The sequence below is a fragment of the Ischnura elegans genome, chromosome 13, assembly GCF_921293095.1.
Source record: "Ischnura elegans chromosome 13, ioIscEleg1.1, whole genome shotgun sequence".
NCBI lineage: Eukaryota > Metazoa > Arthropoda > Insecta > Odonata > Coenagrionidae > Ischnura > Ischnura elegans.
In genome coordinates this window covers 17286631-17307405 of record NC_060258.1, presented here as the reverse complement: position 1 = coordinate 17307405, position 20775 = coordinate 17286631, and the positions used below count along the sequence as shown (strand labels likewise).

Sequence of the window (20775 nt, the reverse complement as noted above, 5' to 3'; positions counted from 1 at the left end):
TTCATCTTTTCCAATTATTCGTGCCGACTCTCCCTGCCATAAGCCTGAATGATCAGGAGTTTGGTGTAGAAGATTTTGAAATTCTATGCTGTAGTAAAAATTCACGCACAATTCTCATTTATCCCAGTTTTCCCAATCGCTGGGCACCATGATGGATTTCCACCAAGTGAGAGCCGAATCTACCAAGTTACCTTTCCTTCATTTTTTTTCTCCTTACCTTGGCCTCGTTTAATTATCTAAACAACTAAGGAGGAATGCCATTCATCACTCTCTTATCATCGTCATCTCATACTACAATATAAAGTACAAGGAGAAGAATCCGAAGAAGTAGCAACATAAGCAACATAGCAATAGTAGCTGTATAACAACATCAAACCTTAACCCATTTTTTGCACTTTGAAAATGGAAAATTTAAGAAGAAATACAAGAGGAAACTTATAACGTATTGAAGCCCTGATGATGGTTTTAAATAAACAGAAATGTTGGCTACATCTTTTTTGCATAACATACGTCTTCCTGAAGAAAAATTTCTCGGGATTCCCACCAGGTGTGGTACTGGGTTAATTGTCCCAACGTTTCAATGGCTAAGTCTGCCATCGTCTTCAGGGGTTCACTTGTAATGGTACTTCTAATGGTACGTATGGCTTGGAAAACAGGAACTCGGAGCTCCCGTGAATGCAGCTTATGCGAAACTGCTTCCATTTCATGAAGGCGATGCTAATGGAAATAATAAGTATTATGTATCCTAGCACTAACCGTTTCAAGACGGTGGAGTTTTGTCTTAGCATGACTACTGTACCGAGCCCCAAGAGACTCTTCTTTCTCGTGGTACGGAGCATTTTAGGAGGGCATTTGTAAAGAAGGGTCTCGCTGAACCTTTTTCGACCTCTCCACGCACTTCATATTATCTCGGACTTCATATTATCTCTGACTCCGAGAGTAGTTGTGCTCCCTTCTTTCCAGGTTTACGACCATACCTGCAGCATTAATTCACGGTCAACTTATGTATTGCTTATATATATTTAGCATATGGGCAATTGTTGCTTGCACATAAATTGCAGACTTTGAATTGAATTCCTCATTTTTTTCTGAGCATTGTCAAATTTTAAACGAAGTTCTAAGGCCAATATTAACGCATTTAATGCAGCAACAATTTCCATGTTGATTTTTATACATAACTCGAGATATAAGTTAATATTTATCGTAGAATTTTGTTTAAAAACTGTAAACGTTGCTCAAAAGACAATTAATTCAATTCTTAGTTTATTTTTTTATGAGAAATGAACAAATATTTATTTCGAAAACTTGCTAGATAAACAATTGTATGACCGCTGTCCCTTACCACTAAGAGGGGTTATAAAAGACGAGGGGTCCAGGTACTTGCTCCCGGATTCCGAGGGTAAATCCTAAACCCCGCAGGTTTGGGTCCCGAGACAAAGACGACTTAAACCCACGACCTTCCTAAAAGGGAGAGAGCTAGAAAACATATACATACGCCTTCCGTTCTCCTGGCCGGGAAAATCTCACACGTAAATATAATGCCATCGTCTCCCAGGTCAGGAAACATCTACATGTGTATATACGTCTAAAATATACGTATATATACGTCTATAGTTGTCGGCCTCGGTGGCTGCGGGGTAAAGTCGTCGCCTGCTTAACCGAAGGTCGCGGGTTTGAGTCCTGCCTCGGTAAGTTACCCTTATCCAGGGCATGGATCTTTGTGATTGCTAAATGTTATCAACCCCGATGTAAAGGCCGAACAGTGCTGATTTCGGTGGTGTGTGAAATAAATTTTTTAAAATAAAATAAAAATAAATAAAAAGGTTAACGCAGTACCACACCCGGTGGGAATCCTGAGAAATTTTTCTTCAATCTATACGCCGGGAAAACCTAAAATTTTACATCGTACGTCTTCCATCTTATTTCATAAGCATACACACTCGTGCCCACCTGCTTACCTGGCGATTTTAAATGATGGAACTCCTTTCGAAGCACGCTTCAGAGCACACAGTTCGTCATGAGCAGCATGGAAGCGGGATCGCGCCGTCCTCCACACATCCTCACCCTCTTGCCATCTGCAGCAGCCAAACGCAGTACCCGGGCCGTCTCGTAGTCGTCCAGGTATACCGGACGCTTCACCACCCGTCTCCTCCTTGTCGTGTCCTTTCCCCGCGCTTCGCCACGCCCCCCCTCATCCTCCACCATCCTCCCCTCCCCCTCACCCTCCTCGCCGCATTCCTCCGAGTCCATACACTCCCCAGACGACTCACCGCCATCACCACCTGCATCATAATATAATAATAATAATTATTTATCACCGTTGGCAAAATACAATGCATGGCTACGTCAAGGTTTGCATACAAAAAAAAGATGCAATATAAAAGTACATAAGACATTACGAGATGCGTACACCATATGTATATACAGGCGGTCCTCGACTTTCGTACACTCGACTTTCGTACAATTCGCACTTTCGTACGTTCAAAATTGACACCTTTTACTTGACTTTCGTACGCTTAATTCGGACTTTCGGACGTTGGTCTGTAATTTTTTTTTAATTCCCGCGACGTTTATTGCGCATCCCAACATTCAATTGTTTCAAATGGCAGTACATGCGAACAATACGAACGTATATAATGAAGGGAATTGTTGGTAGTTCACTCTAATCAGGCGATTTATTTGGGAGAGAGACTGCCTGCTATAGGCTCCTTTATCAAGAGAAAAAGAAGACCTTCATTGAAGATATTTTTTAAAAGAAGTTGACTAGACATCATCAAATAGCTTTCAATAAAACTAGTAAGATCTTCTTTCTAATTGTATTTTTTCGTTTGAGTGCTGTTTGTACTCCTTCAGCAACGATATTGTGTGATATATCACCTGAATTCCGTTTGTCTGTTGTCTTTTTTGAATAACTTGCGAAATATACGTGATCACGAATGTCACCTGCCAAATGTCGAATTTTGGTGTAAAAATTAAAAGGTATCCAGAGTGTGGGTTCAACAACTACATTTTGTTATGCTTCATGACATGTCCTTTTATTTATAGTGGACATAATAAGTGGAATGTCAACTTAATCGCCAAGAGGAAGTTTCACTCCATAGCCAACGGAGTTCTTGTTTTTTAAGCTTTTATTTGCATTTTCTGCGTATTTTCGAAAGAAATTAGATGAATTGAGGAGTTTTATTAACATATTATTAAAATTAAGTCAATTGTAATGAATTCCGTGAAAAAAAAGGTTTTAGTACGTATATTCCGCTCTTTTGGAACGTAACCCCTAATTGGTATGGAAGTCAATGGTTCGACTTTCGTACATTCGACTTTCGTACAAGTTTTCAGGAACGCATTGTGTACGAAAGTCGGGGACCGCCTGTATACACAATAAAAATACAGAAAAGGGAAAACCATACAAAAACACATTACAAAATCAAATGTTTTTATGAGAGTCTTCAAGGTATTCAGAGACAATGTAACAGCACTTTCTGAATAGGAGATTTTTAACCTTCCATTTAAACAAAGCAGGTGAAGAGACGGATTTAATTTCCTCTGGGATGTGATTAAAAATTGCAGAGGCGGAGTGGTAGGGGCCTCTCAGGCAGAGAGAACTTGAGTATTGCTGAGTGTGTATATTATTTCTAGAGCGGGTATTGTAATTGTGGTAAGAGGCATTTGCAGGAAATTTGTCCTGGTTGGAGTGTATGAAGCAAGCACATGTCAAAATATATAAAGAAGGGAGTGTGAGGATTTTCGCATTGGAAAAAAGAGGTTTACCTGGGGTTCGTATAGAGACTTGAAACATTGCCTTGATGGCTTGCCTTTGTGCAGAAAAAGCTTTACTTGAGGCAGCTGAATTTCCCCAGAACAAAATGCCATAGGATAAGTGAGTGTGTATTTTTGAGAAATACAGCTTTTTCAAAGTATATAGACACACAACTGGTGCTAGCATTCACAATTACACACAGAGTTTTTACAGTAAAACCTCTATTAGTGAACCTCTTTACATCATAATACCTAAATAAAAAATAAATAGTAATAAATAAATAAATAGTTTTATTACTCAAAAAAAAAATAAAAAAAGTACAGAATAGAATTAATTACATAGAACGGAGTAACTTTAGGTAGCCATTAAGGTCAACCTGTTTTATGGCTGCCATCATTTACATAGGGTCATGCTGACAAAGTAACATTTTAGGCACAGCATTTGAATTGAATTAAGTACCTACGTACATATATTGCATGGTATTATATCAAATGAAAATATCCTCCATACTTAGCATTCTAAACAACCAAGACTGTATATTTTTCATAATTGTGTTATTAGTTTTTGATTTCAGACATGAATCAGGTCATAACCCACCATACTTACACCAGGGTTCCCACTCAAACTAAATTATAAAATTCACTGTTTTTTCCAGGTTTTAACGGTCTAAATGTCAACAAATTCACGGTCTGTTGATAAGCCATTTTAGGCAGAAATATTGACAACATAACAATCACCGCCCGCACTTTAACTAAAAATTTATCAACCGCAACAGGTGCCGTGAATTCAAACGTAGCAATGAAAGTGCTATTTCTCACGATGTCACCTATCGATATCAAAATTTAGGCGAAGCTTAAGGTTGTGAGTGGCAAAATGGAGGGAGCAGTGAGGTAGGGAAGTAAAGAAGTGTCTGATTTTTCACCAGGGTTAATGAACACTTTGATAGCCGGTCTTCCAATCACAAGGCTCAAGATCAATGTGTCGTCATGGCACAAGGCACCAATGATTGCACTTCGAATATACGTGTGGAGATAAATGTGTGGACAGTGTCTGTACGTGGCTCGGCCTTGAAACATCATTGAAATATCATTTTGTCTTTTGATCTGTCAATTGTATTTCTTTTTCCATAAGTTTGAGAGATTTTTAAGGTTTTAAGATGAAATTCACAGCTTTTTCCAGGTTTTTTTCACGGTAGACAAAATTCATGGCTTATTCACGATTTTAAGGTTTTCACGGTTGAGTGGGAACCCTGTTATACATAAACCTCCATAAATCATCATCACTCGCCTCCTTCAAAAAGGCACTACACGTAAAACTTCTTAGAGAACAACAACGAGACATGTAATATCATGGGAACAGTAGGAAAGATTCCACACATATGTATCTCCTCCGGCTTCATCTTATGTTCTTTTTCTTTAAAGGTACTGGGTGACATTTCCTTGTAATTTATTGAACTTTTAGCTAGGTATACACTAGCTCCCTCAGTGAGTTTTTCGCAGGTTTTTCACGCACCCGTTCTCGTGTGGGTGTTTTTCCTGCAGTGGGTCTTTCCCAATTAGGAGAGAAGTCAACATCCTTAGGTTTTTCCCACGTTTGCCCACATCTTTTTACACTTGGAAGATGGTAACCTTGTTACCTTATACCTAATTTTATTTGTTGATTGAAAATGGAAATTCTATGTCTCTTTATGAAATTTCTCTTCATGTTATTTCATGAGCAACTTGACAATGTATTTAACTGCATACATTTCATGTTTGACGACAGGTTAGATGGAAGATGGGACTTTCTAGCCCCAATCTTGCCCAATAAAGACGTTTTATTATTATTATTATTATACTTCGTACCACCCCAAGGGTCACATCAGATTTACATGTAAATTTATAGGCAAACCTCTTTATAGTGAACCTCTTTGTCTCGTCAAACCTACGCTTATCATACCAAGGAGACACCCCCGAGAAGGCCTAACTACCTCCTCAAATCATACCGAGACAACAAGAGACCATTAATGCAACCACGATTACGTATGTGGAATAAATATTTTCAGCGATAAATGTTTATTCACACTTTTTCTTTTTCTTATACACCTTTAATATACTGGAATTTTCACGTTAATTATTAGTTGTGGCCATTTTGTTCCATATGAGAGGATATGTAACAGTAAATACGAAAAAAGGTAATTTATCTATGAACTATCCCAATCATTTTAAGTGACTGTTGAATTAAGAGAGATCACACAGAATTTTCTCTTGAATCATGGTAATTTCATGCGATAGCGCTCGCTTTCTGCAATTATTAAATAATAAATAGATGTTCACTGATGCATGCATGTTTTGTTTTCGCACATAAATATAATGGTTTAAAAGACAGTAAATCCTTTCATTCCTGAAGGATATAGAAAAATTGGGCCGATCACTGAAATCTCTCTAAAGTGAACCTCCAAAAATCAAATTGCCCAAATTTAGGTCCCCTCCATTAGGATGTAAAGAGGTTTTACTGTAAACAGAAGGTGTCTCCCGCAAATGATTACAATGTTCAATCCAGAAGAGCACAGTAATGCACACGGTGCATCAACATTAGCCCTTAACCAGTGAAGTTAAATATTTTTTACACTACCAGTGGTGTGTGGTCTGGGAGACCACAATAAATCAATTATTCATAAAATGTTGTCACAGCATTTTTATTGCATAGGTAAATGTTTCTATATTTTCTTAAGTATTCCAAACTTTATATTTTATTAGAGATGGGTCGCATAGCAGATTTCTCGAATTCGAATATTAAATTGTTGCTCGAATATTCAAATACCTCGAATTTCGAATACCTCAAATACTAAACGATGAATGCTGGAATGTTTGACTCGGACTATGAAGCAGGCAACACAAGATTTTGGGGAGTAATTTTGATTTCCTTTAAAGGATTCAAACAGGAATTTAGCTTATTAATAGAATATTTTAATTTTATGGAAACAATTGGGCATATTATTAATTCAACTAACATCGCTTTACCCCCACTCCTGCTGCCAAGTGCTAGCTGACAATCTGAGGCATTTTGTAAAATACAAGCTCTTCTCCACCGGATTTTCTTCAATTATTTTCAGTCCATCTTTGGGAGTTCTCACGAGATAAGAAGATGAATTGGAATTGCTATCAGGGAGAAACCATATATCCTGAGAAAATATCCCTTCATCTGAGACTGTAGCAATAAAGATTAATAGCACCACTCATAAATAGTAACTTGATGTATGTTTTCGGAAAAAAATACCGCATCACCTTCCGAGAAGCTCTGCTGCTCATATCGAGTCTTGCCAGAATGCCAAGTCTCCGTCCTATTTTGGCATTTATTTCCTCACGTAAAATGCTTAAATAAAGTCAGAAATGCATCGAGTTTGGTCTTGATCTTTTTTAAATTACGCGCACATTACTAGTATTTCAGTCCAACAAAGGTGTAATATCAATTGCCGAAAGTCATTATTAGACACCTTTTGGGCTAAAGGTGATTCATGCAGCAGTTGACCTCCAGGAACTGGAAACTTAGAAGCAGGTAGGCTGAAAAAGGTCAGCGGGTGAGAGAAGGGGAGTGGGGCTGGAAACATTTCTTTTGTTCTCATGTAACTTGATATTTTTTTCGAAGCTAAGGTCTTCGTAGTATTATCCCTGCACGAGCTGGGACTTTTTTTATTTCGGAGAAGAGGAAAGCTTCAGAGTGGGCGAGGCAAGTGCTGAATGAAGGGGGATAGCAAATCGTGGGAAATGCGCCGATGTTACTATCCCACGGCACGGAGTTTCTCCCTATGGTAGTTTCATCTCCTGGAAAAGATTCAAACTAAGTGCCTGTCCTTATTAGCCATAAATGACACATGGTAAACACTTCGTCTCATTTATAGGAAACCTGCACGAGCTGGGGCCTTTTGTTTGATTTCGAAGAGGAGGAAAGCATCGGAGGAGGGGCCGAGGGCTGATGGATGAAGGGGGAAGTGGATTTTGGGAATTGTGCTACGTAGTTACTATCCCACGGCACTGAGGTTTTCCTGGTGGGGGAAACCGGGGATTTTCAGATTTTTTCACCCGGATCAATTTAGGTTCCCCACGTCAAACTCTTTTCACCGCTCTAACCCACGAATTTGATGCAGTTCGTCAACTTGCCTAAAACGGCGCTGCATGCACTAAAAGACTAGAGTTCTCTACATTTTTCCGAGTCAACTACCTACGACATGCGTGCGACAGTGTACAACGCGAATTTCAAAGTATTTGAGGTATTCGAGGCGGTACTTTTGGCATAACTATTCCTCGAATATTGAATACTTTCTAGTATTCGAGGTATTCGAGTAATCGTGGATACTACTCGCACATCTCTATATTTTATGCATTACCCAGACAAATCAATTATTCGGTAAAAAAAGTAATTTAAAACAGGATCCAAAAACATATATCAAAAATACTTTAGTTATTATTATTGTTTTTAAGCGTCAACATCTCGCCATAATTCAAAATATGACCTTAAATGTCAAGGAAAGATGGCTGACTGATAGGAAACAATTGAATTTATCTCGTTTACTCCTTGCTTGATACATTCTGCAGGTGTGACATGAGGTTTCTCAGACCGCTAATCGAATTAATTTTTAAACTTACAGAATTGAATAATAAAAAACCTTTAATTTTAATAGCTTGTCGTCATTATTATATAAAAATTTGAAGCTAATGATGATCTGAGATATTTAAAAACAGCCAATTTGAAAGTATTCATAATTTTTAAAAGCAGGGGTCTCTCAGACCGTATGTCACTGGTTAAGGATTAATAACATCAACATTAACAACACCAACATTAACATTATCAACATCAACATTAATCAACATCAATGTCCTAACACCCCCTGCCACATGCCTTTTATGCAGCTTGAGGGGTACTATGTAGATGTTGATTACTTGCTATTTTCCAAACTTAATTAAACCCAGAGGAGAGGAAAGGGCAGCAGTTTCACAAAATTTTTTTGCCAACCAGATATTACAATTTTTCTAGGCACTTTCCTTCACAGTACTGATTGCTAATATGGCCTACACCCTTCCTGGGGCCATATCCACTAAGACAATCTCTCAGATAGTTCTCGGGAAGACCTCATAATTACGGAATGAGTTATCCACTGAGGTCTATCCAAAATTTCCGGAAACTCATCCAAAAGCGGCCACAATGATGGGAGGGTCTCGGAAAATGGCTTTCTGTTTCTCGGAACCAGTAATTGATGCGCCAGCTGGTAAGTAATGGAATACTTTTACCGTGAAAGTTGTGCTGCAGAAGCTGTCAAGAAGTCACAACTAGTTTGCAATACTGGCACCATATGTGTGCCAAAAGTTAAGGGAAATTGATGATTATAAACAGAGTTAGGAATCAAATAAAGCTACAGGCAAAACCAGTTGAAAGCGCTAAGGCCTTGATGCAGTAAATTGATGCTTAATGCAGTAAATTTAGCATAGTGGATAGCATAAAAGCACCTCCAAGAGATGGAAATGTAAAGTTCGATTATGATATCTCAGAAACAAGGAGACGTAGTTACTGGATAGGGCTCCAAGTCAGCCCTCATGGCAGGGGGGGGGGGCTCCTGGCATAAGAAACTCCAACAGCCCTAAGGGGTAAACCCATAAGTGTGGAAGGAATTAAAACTTGGCTACTTCTACATGGCCTGAAATTCTCTCCATCCATGGTTTCTTTCATTCCAAAGTAACAGTATCAAAGTTTAACTCGGTAACAAAACCATGGTCAGATAGAAAAAAAAAACTATGCGGAAAGAGTAGTTCTAATTCCTTCAACTTGTACAATAAAGGATTCCCACCAAGTCATGTGTACTACAATTACTTATATTTAATAAAACCCAATGTATGTATCAGATATTATTAAAAAGTTTCTTTTAATGTAGGAAATGAAGTTCTGTTTTGCACAGGTCCCAAAATGCTACACCTAATAAATTTATATTGCCAAAGCTGCCATTGGAAAATAGATAACCTGTGAGCAAATAGGTTTGCAACATCGAAAAATAGTTAAGTTATTCTGAGTTAATTGACCCAAGTTAATTGAGTCTTAAAGGATGATGATGATGTTGTTTACTTTTACAATGGAAAATAATTTTGAAATCATGAATCATTTGATAAAACTTTTTATAATGCAAAGAAATCATGTGCTAGCAGGCAAAATAGATGTTCTTGCTAAATTGTGCACCCGAAAAAAGTAGAAAATAACCAGCTTACTGCCAATATCCACGGAAAACTGAAAATTTGTTATTCACAGCCGCCATATCGGAAAATGACCACCATTTCTCAAATTTTGAGAGTTCAATTAATTAATGATGGTAGGATGGATATGTTGGATCCAAATATCAGCGGATAATGACCTTTACCTGATAATGAAATGCAATTAGAATTCATTGAAGAAATTGAATCTGGTTCAAAATTTTAAATAATGCTTATGTGAAAGCAGTTCCCTATAAGAGGGTGTGGAAACAGTTCTCATTCTCTCTTTGCATGTTCAAAAGCATTGCGATGCTTATCTTCCTCATGAACCATATTGTCGAAAAGCTCTCACAGATTATGTAACAGAATTTCAGCTGTGGGAAATTTTAGGGCTAAATATAACAGGCATGTAGGGTGAATCTTCCAGAGAAATTGAACAAATGCTGCAGAGAGCAAGGCACTGTAGGATAGTAGCCATTGTAACTATATCAGAAGTAACGATGTCACACATTTCACTCCCTCGGCCCATACCACTGACTTTATCTCCTATCCGAAACCACACAAACACCAAGCTTCAAAGGAAAGTATCAAATTACAGTCAAAGAAATGAAACATGATTTGTCCCTCCCCCATCACCAACTGTCCTTTTTCCGCCCACCTGCTTCAATGCAATTGGATGCCTAAGGCCTGTTTCACATGGAAGTGGATGCTCCACATTCCGCACTACACACCCAGGGCATGGAGAGCGGTAGCCGTTGTTCACATAGGCACGGATGAAATCCGCCCGCGTCCGGCACAATGTCAGCTACGTGTATTGCTTGCCAAGGTAGAACTTCATACTGCCAAGTGTAATATTATAACATAATAACATACTGCTAAGGTATAAAGCAAATGCTGTATACGAGGTTAGAAAAAAATGGAAGAAAGGAGCCCTTCAAAGGAAATTTTGGGTGCACCCTATTGTGGCATGAAGAACATTAACAACAGAACATGATCTGATTTATTGAACTAGGCACCGATGAATATCATTTTATCAATTATTTTCCAAGCATCAATGGGGAACATGTATGAAATTATTTCATCATGCTAGTAAGTCTCACTGAATCGACAATTTTCTCATGATTCCAAATATATAAGCCAAAAATCTCCTAGTACTCCACAAACATCAGCAAATGCTAATTAAAAGTGCTCGAATATCGCTTGAAATCACGTGACCTGAAATGCCTTCTGACGTCATCGCACGGTACACTATTCACTTCGCTAAGGGAGTGGAGCGTTAGAGCATTAACGCAAGAAATCAAAATAAAACTCATCTTTGAGCTTTGTAGTAGTTCCTCAAAGGACAAATTGACTGAAGAGGGATTTAAGAAGGCACAATACAACAGTTTACTTTTGGTCGACTCCTTCATATGGTAGATATCTTTATCCTTTCTCTATCTCCTTTTTATAGTATATCTGCTAGGTGTGCATCAGCCGTCCAGGTTCACGTGTAACTACAAACCTGTCTCTGTGGCCCGTATGCACGTGGATGAACCGCAGGGTGAAGGGGCCACACCGATGGTCCGCACTCATGTGTAAGCTTCCATTAACGTCAATGGAACCTTATCTGCACGATCGCAGCACGGACCGTCCACGTCTATGTGAAATGCGCCTAAAGATAGGTGAGTCATCCACTGGGCCCAAAGGTGTTTAACCCATACACTGTGGGTACACTTCTAAATGCTTTGCACGCTCACTGCAGAAAAAAACGTTTTTAAATGTGTGACCATTGCTCGACTACCTACAGTGAAACCTCTATTTTACACTTTTGAATGGACCACTAACATTAAGAGCAAAATTGAGGAAATTGTAAAATAGAGTATCATTTATTAAAGGTGGTATTGTTTGAGACCTGATAAAAACTGTGCAAAATCAGGGAAAACGTAAAATGGGGGAATGTAAAATCGAAGTTTCATTGTACTTCGGTTTGCCAAAGTTCCAAAGTGCTACCATTGCTCGACTACCTACATACTTCGGTTTCACAAAGTTTTAATCGCTACCCAGGTAGAGCCTAAGTGCACCTACCCTCACTATGGGGATCGCTAATGCAGCTTAACGCTCCCCGACCATCCCAGAAAAACACAACAATTAAACACGCTCCTGCAGTCTAAGGGTTAACAAGAGCTTGACACAGCCATGTTACACAGGACCTGAACTTATATTACTTTAAAATATGTCATTCCCAAGTTTTAATGAGAAAATGCATGAACATTTTCTACAATTACAATGGCAATTAAAATTGCAATTTGATTAAGTACATCCGATGACCTGACACCTGAAATCAAGGATCCAAAATGGATCTAGATTTTCAAAAAAATTCTAAATTTTGTCCACCCCCACGATTAACCTAAGCATTAATTATTTCTGAGCCTCTAGTATTAGACAGTGTTAAATGACACCCATGTTGTTCATTTGACCATCAAAGAAAAACATTTAAGAAAGTTAAACATTATGTAGTGAATTGCTGAAATGCAGTGAATTGCATGTCGAAATTTTGAATAAATAACAGGTTGGGAGCCAAAATTAATGTCATAAATGCATTTTTCGTCATACATCGAGTAGACCTAGATTGCCAATACCCAAGGAAACTTAGCAATTACATTCAAAGTCTACCATATTGGAAATAGGCCACTATTTTGAATCCTGAGGGGTGCTTCAGGCCAAATTGCTTATACTGAACTCCACGTCATTCTACAAAGTGGCATGGTTCCACCACCATCTTAAGTAATTGAAACAAATTAATTAGGGTACTTTAATTAATCATCTAAAAATACTAGATGATAATTTCTACACTTCGTTCCCTGAGAAATCCCAATTTTCAAAAGTTACCATGTCACACAAAACACCAATTCCTAAACATGATACCTTTCGAATGGATTGGCACCAATTTTCCACCAAAACTAAAACACATCAAAATAAATTTGTCTGCAAACTTAAATTGATTATCCTTGAATACTTAGAAATTATCAACCCTCAGTTCCAAAATAAATACCATATTTTGGAATGGAACACCATAGACAAGAAGCATTTCGTTGGAGACTTAATTAACTGACCTGGTGAATGTGGTTTTAGGTTGTAGAGCTGACTGACAACGGAGTTGCTGTCCATCTTGCAGCCACACGACTGACACGAGAGACCACCATCGTTCAGTTTCCTCACAAGGCGGTTGAGGAACCTGTAACAGATGAGAAACAAATCACTGGATTAGCAAGAGATGGGCATCACTGAAATATGCTAGGGTCATTAAAATTTTAAAATTTTCTTAACAGCCATTAATGAATAACACTTTTCGTCCAGTCGCTAGGTAATGTCACTTAACACTAAAAGCACCGAAGTGGTCATTTTGACCATTTTTGAATTTCAATTTGTCTTCTCTTCTTTTGCAATGATTATATAAATATTATATATATATATATATATATATATATATATATATATATAATCATAATAACACATAATAGAAATTGAAAGAAAGAGATAGAAACATAAATGCAAGACGATGACACACTGTGGCGTGGAGATGGAATGAAGGCCGAAAACACATGGAAAAAAGTTCACCTGAACCGGGAATCGAACCACGGACCTTCTGCTTTCCGGGCAGATGCTCAGACCACCGAGCTATCCAGGCTAATCTAATCTCCAGTGTTTTCGGCGGGGGTTTATACACCAAATCCCCCGAGGTCTAGCCCTATCATTTGGCCAAGAGATGGCTCTGGGCGTAGGTCCCGCCACGAACGAAGAATTCAACGCGGACAGAAGAAGAAATGGAATTAAAGATGGTCACAATCACACACACAGCAGGATAGATATAGAACATGCGTTTCGGGGAACGCTGATCCCAAGAAGAGGAAACGAACCATATAGGTCATATACATTTTAAATTCACATTCACACAGGTCGCCACAGGCGAATATACAATCATAATAACACATAATAGAAATTGAAAGAAAGAGATAGAAACAGGGATCGGGGATCAGCGTTCAACATGCGTTTCGGGGATCAGCGTTCCCCGAAACGCATGTTCTATATCTATCCTGCTGTGTGTGTGATTGTGACCATCTTTAATTCCATTTCTTCTTCTGTCCGCGTTGAATTCTTCGTTCGTGGCGGGACCTACGCCCAGAGCCATCTCTTGGCCAAATGATAGGGCTAGACCTCGGGGGATTTGGTGTATAAACCCCCGCCGAAAACACTGGAGATTAGATTAGCCTGGATAGCTCGGTGGTCTGAGCATCTGCCCGGAAAGCAGAAGGTCCGTGGTTCGATTCCCGGTTCAGGTGAACTTTTTTCCATGTGTTTTCGGCCTTCATTCCATCTCCACGCCACAGTGTGTCATCGTCTTGCATTTATGTTTCTATCTCTTTCTTTCAATTTCTATTATGTGTTATTATGATTGTATATTCGCCTGTGGCGACCTGTGTGAATGTGAATTTAAAATATATATATATACTACTTCATTCATTCACACGACGCCTTAAGCGCAAATACACTTATAAATTCACAGGTAAGGAAAGAAAGGGAAAGGAACATGGAATAGAAAAAGGACAAGGACAATATATATAATCATAATAACATATAATAGAAATTGAAACAAAGAGATAGAAACATAAATACAGGAAGATGACACAGGTCTGGTTCTGAACAATGATAAAACCCAGTCACTCGTCTTCTCTTTGAGCACTTCTGATAATCCCCAGACCACCATTAAATTATTAGGATTTGAACTCGACCAAAAACTGACTTGGGAGCCACATACTGTAGGCACTCTTAGTAAATTGTCCAAGGCAGTTTATATGCTACGTAAACTTGTATACTTGATACCTAAAGAGTACCTTACAAATATATACTTTGCTTTGTTTCATTGCCATATTAATTATGGTATTGAACTTTGGGGCCATTCACCATCCGCCAATAATTTATTTAAAATGCAAAAGAAGGCAGTAAGGATAATATCATTTTCTCAACCAAAGGATCACTGCAAGCCTATCTTCTCCAAGCTTGGGATTATGACTCTGTACGGCTTGTATATATATAAATCCCTGTGCAATGTCAAAGATAATCTGGGCTCTTTGGAAAAAAGGTCTAATTTCCACAATCATTATACAAGGAATAGCGACACCCTAGACGTTCCCTATTGTAGGTTAAGCAAAAACAGCAATTCATTTGATGTACTAAAAATTCGTTTTTTTAACAGATTGCCCCCAGAAGCTAAAGTTGTAAGTGTGACAAAGTTCAAAAAAGTTATTCATGACTGGCTATTGAAAAAAGCCTTTTACTCCATTAATGAATTTTTCGAAAATGAAATTGTAATGTCCTTTCTTGATGCATAATCCAATCGATTTTGCCATATGTATTTTGTGTATTGATACTTCTTATGTGTATGACGAAGACTATTGCAAATTCTAATTTGTTTAATGTCCAATAAAACTATTATTATTATTATTATTAAAAATTGTTGATATTCTGTGACATTTAATGAATTTGTATCCTCCGACCACATGCCAAAAATTTTTATAATCGACTACAAGAATTATGAAATACTTTCTGATACATAATTTTGCTAATAAAATTTACAGGAAGGCTGTGCGTTTCGTCAAAAACTGCTACCGGCGTACAGACAGTGTTACGCAGATGTTAAGCAAATTAGGCTGGGAGCCGCTGGAGACTCGGAGGCTGCGCGCTAGGCTCAGATTGATTGAACAATTGAGATTGGATATCTTTAAGGGCGATAAGAAGAACTTAATATTAGAGCCCCACTATGTTTCCTGGTCCGATAGAAGTGATAAATTAAGAGAGATGTTTTGCCGAATGGATACATATGGGAATTCGTTTTTCCCCCGAACGATAAAGGACTCTAATAAATGTTAGTCCCAACTTCGTTAGAGCACTTCATTTTTATGTGGAAAGGGCTGGTGTCCTAACACCCCCTGCCACAGGCCTTTTAGGCAGCGTGGGGGGTAGTATGTAGATGTAGAAGTAAAATTCATAAAATAGCAAATCTGGAGTGGAGGTATTGGAAATATTGTGCAGCATAAGAATGATGAGGGCATAACATATTGACGTAGTAAGTAACGAGGAAGTCTTAGGAAGAGTTGGAGAAAATGGAAATCATCTAATGATACCCTCAGACATCAGAAGGTATGATGTCCTAATGAAGAAAACTGTGGAATGACAACTGTTAGGAATGAAAGGCCTCCACATTAATGAGTTTTCTTGGATATTAGACTATTACTTATACCACTTCATTTTTACATAGAGCAACCTGGGTTTCAATGAATTAAAACCATCTTCTGGCGCAAATTATTTTTTTTTCTCCCTATTGATATTATTTGGCCTTTTTGCTATTCCAACAGCTTTGCTTGTGACACGTGGATTCCAATCTTCTGTTTCTGCCAATACCCATGTATGATTAAACATTTCATGCCCAGGGCTGGAGGTGTAATGTTGGTCGCCCGATCCCACGTTCTCCAGCCTCACGTTCAGTGACCACTGATGCGTCCCATTTATGGAGTTGCATTGCTCTTTCATGCTCTTTTAGCCTTTGGGAGATACATCGCTTTCCCTGTCCCAGGCATGTAGCTTCTGCCACAGCAGAAGGGAGCGTCATACACTCCCATAGATTGAAAAGTAATATCGCCATCCTTCTGTGAAGGTAGGAAATTTTTAAGAAGCTACGTGGGACAGAGCAACCAACATTATGCCTCCAGCCCTGGACATAAAATAATGTTTAACCATACACAGGTATTGGCAAAGACGGAAGATTACTATCCACCCCTTTAATGCAAAGCCAACGAAATAGCAAAATGGCCAAATATTTTCAATAGGGAGGATGGTTATAACCTCAGCAGAGGATGGAAAGGCTTCCTGGTACAATCTAATGCCCAACAGCTATCGCCTTCAGTGGGAAATTCAAACAGGGCCAACAATGGGATAACGATTTCTATATAAGATTGGGACAAGTAAGTTTCCCTCTCATTCTCTTGAAAACCCTCCCTCAGTAGGTGGAGGGAAACGTTGAGCAAAAATGTTATCAATGCAGCATTGCCCAAAAGGAACCAACAAGATAGATAAAAGAACCTGCAAAAATCTTAAGACAAAAATTAATATGCTAGATGAGGGAACATGAAATTCAAACATTTCTCTGGCGAAGGCTAATTAAAAAATATAAAAATGAAGAAATGAAGGCGTAAACTTACCATTCCCTCCCATGGCAAAAAAATCCAACTCTCTTCAAAGGGAGAGAGAACTCAATTCATGTAATTCGAGAACTGCCTCCAAAAGTAACCTGATACCCACGAGAATCTAACATGGCCCAGAGATTCTCGTGGGTATCACGTTACTTTTTGAGGCAGTTCTCGAATGAATAGGAATATTTATAATACATATTATATTGTCATTGTTTCCTTTTGTTTCTTGCTTTCAATTGGCAGAAAAATTGGCAATTAAATCACAAAAAGGAATTCATGTAACTGGTGACTGTTAAGGTCTTTTTACACGGCGCACGAAATTGCACAGGTTATAGCTGCATTGGTTTCTAAAATGGCAAGGAATTGCGCAAATGCATGAACAAAATTAAAACGGGCTATTTTGCTGCCTTGCATCCACGCATTCTTGCATGTGTTCTAGCAATTCACTGCTTTACACAACGTAATTTCAATTGCGCCTTCGCACGTACGTCAGATTGCGCAACTCCGTGTACCGTGTAATACGGCCTTCAAAAACACATCACCTTGATGAAAAATCTATTTGTGATAACTACTTACTTTAAAGTTATATCCAAAGGTACAACCAATGTCTGATGTGTTGATGTGAACAACACTGACATGAATAATGTTCATGTGAATACATCAAAAAGTAACCACAAGTGTGCATAATAATAATAATAATAATCTTTATTGGTCAATAGTATTCATTAGATACACAGACCTCGTCACAGATGAAATTCAATTGCACATACATATAGAATGTACAAGAAAAGATAGTCGCAGTTCATAGGCAGTGTACAATTAATAAAAATAATAAAAATAAATGAAATATAATAGAAAGTATATGAATATATTAGAATACAATATCACATGTGCTAAGAGTAAAATATTCACTGACAGAATACAATGGCTGTGAGGCTAGCCATGAGTGAATCACACTCTTGAATTTGGTCAAGCTAGCCATTCTGGCTGAGATAGGGAGATGGTTAAATAGCTTGATACCTAAATTATGTATGGAGAATTGGGTTTTGGTTAATCTGCACTGATTTAGTGATAAGGAATTCTTATTTCTTAGGCTATGGTTATGAGTTGTACTTCTTATAGGGAAAAGATCAAGGTTTTCTTTCATATATAGTAAAACTCTGTACACGTACATACTGTAAATAGTTAAAATGTTCAATCTAATAAATAGTGGGCGACAGTGTTCACGAGATGGAGAATTAGTTAGTATTCTAACTGCCTTTTTTTGCAAAAGAAACACTGATTTTATATCAGGGGCACTACCCCATATTTCTAGGCCGTAATCTATGTGGCTGTTAAAAAAAGCATAATATATAGATTGCATATAATCAGAAGGGACTATCGGACTTAGCTTTCTTAAAATAAAGAGAGCTTTGGAAAGCTTTTTATTAACCTCAGTGGTGTGATAGCTCCAACTGAGTTTAGAGTCCAGATAAAACCCAAGTAACTTTGTGGGCTTGACTTTGTTGGCAGGCTTCAGGTTACAGATAAGCTTTTGAGTTTTTTCTATGTTAAGTATAAAGCCATTGAATCTAAACCAATCATTGGCCAATACTAGATGATTGTCTGCACTTTGAGCAGCATAGGTAGTAGTTTTGCAGACATCTATTAAGGTCGTATCATCAGCATAAAGAATGGATTTTGAAGGTATACTGCATGGTAGATCATTGATCATTACTAAGAATAAAATGGGTCCCAGGACAGACCCCTGGGGAACACCGTATTGGGTAGGGAGGGAGGAGGACTGCACTCCCTCCATTTCAACAAATTGTTGACGATTAACTAGATATGATCGGAAAAGAGACAACTCAACTCCTGAGATACCATAGTATTTTAATTTTTCAAGTAATATGGAGTGAGAGACACAATCAAAAGCCTTGGTGAGATCACATAGGGTTAAAGCCACTGATGATTGATCTTCAAAAGAGTTGTGGATAATATTGGTGATAAATTGTAGAGCTTTTGTGGTGGTTTTACCTTTACGGAAACCATACTGAGATGAACTGAAGAAACCATTACACTCTAAATAGTCATATAGCTGAGATTTAATAATTACCTCAAAGACTTTACCAATGATTGGTATGACAGAAATAGGGCGATATGAGTTAGGATCTTCTTTAGGGCCTTTTTTGTATACAGGAGTTACTTTGGAGTATTTAAGATGATGCGGAAAGACACCAGATTGAAGACAAGTATTGATTATTATACTGAGAGGCTCAATGAGAGATTCATTTAAGGTCTTTAGGAGGTTATTTGAGAGGCCATAAATGTCTTTGCTGCTTGAGTTTTTAAGAGATTTTATTACTTTAAAGATCTCATATGGTGTTACCCATTTCCACTTAAAGTACCTTTTATCAATTGTGTGTTTGCTTAACAGAGACATAGCTTTAATGTTATCAGAGGGTGTGGTTGAAGTAATGTTCTCAACTGTTTCAATAAAGAATTTGTTGAGGTCATCTGGAGAGATTGAGAGATGAGGAGAAGTTTTTGTTATACCAGCCTCTTTTTTAATGACCGTCCATGCTGCCTTAAGTTTATTGCCAGAATTGGAAATGTATTCAAGGTTTGCTGCTCTTTTGGCTTGGGTTACAAGCATATTATATTCATTCTGTGCTTTGGTAAGGAGTTCTTTATTAAGTTTGTTATGATTCAAACTATATGACTTATGGACCAAGACAAGTTTCTCCTTCATTTGGAGGATGGCAGGAGTGAAACAGGCCCTCTTAGGTGTTCTTGCACAAGTATTAATAAACTTCTTTGGGAAACACAGCTCGAAAAGACCCATAAATTCAGAGAAGAAGAGTTTAAAATTTTCCTCCCCATTATGTTTTAGAAGAGAGAACCAGCTGATATTAGATAGAAGACTTTTAAGATTTAGAACACCAGCAGGTGTGATGGGTCTGACTAAAGTACAGTGAGAGCCTTTTATAAAGGTTCTGTCAGATGAGGAAACGTGCAACTCAAATGCCAGAGCTAAATGGTCTGAGAAAATTGGATCAATTGTCTTTAAATCATATTTCCCAACATCCAGATCAGTCATAATGTTGTCTAGGCATGCAGCAAGTCTGGTAGGTTTATTGTTAGAGCAGTGAAGGTTGAATGAGCTAAGAAGATTAGACAATGTACCGGCACTATTGGAGGCTAGAGACATGTCAACATTGAGATCACCACATAAAATTATGTTAACATTCTTCCCTTTACACAGAAATAATTCCAGAGCTTGATACAGTTTATCACAAAAAACTTGGAAGTCTCCATTGGGAGAGCGGTACAATGAAGCTACAATTACTCTATATTTTTTAACGTAGATTGCAACCATCTCAAAGTCAAGCTCCATACAGTAGCTAGATACATCGATTACGGAGAAACAAAGGCTGCTTTTCACATATATTGCCACACCACCATTCTTGTTAACTTCCCTGCAGAATACACTTGCTATTTGGTAGCCAGAAATAGGGTATAAGTTGACTTCAGGAGATTTAAGCCAATGCTCATTAAGACAAAGGATGTCATATTTATTATTTAAGCAAAGAGAGTC

At 38.1% G+C, this 20775-nt stretch overlaps 1 protein-coding gene across 12 annotated transcripts in view; it reads right to left on the bottom strand.

Moving 5' to 3' along the window:
* The window catches only part of LOC124170323, a 137484-nt gene that overhangs the window by 6685 nt on the left and 110024 nt on the right, over positions 1 to 20775 (bottom strand). For all 12 annotated transcript variants that reach the window (XM_046549031.1, XM_046549039.1, XM_046549043.1 and 9 more), the window contains 2 exons: positions 13065 to 13186; positions 1959 to 2282 (listed from right to left, as the gene is read on the bottom strand). In XM_046549031.1, the coding sequence (XP_046404987.1) occupies positions 1999 to 2282; positions 13065 to 13186 (406 nt within the window). In that variant the 3' untranslated portion in view covers positions 1959 to 1998. The remainder of the gene's footprint in view (positions 1 to 1958; positions 2283 to 13064; positions 13187 to 20775) is intronic.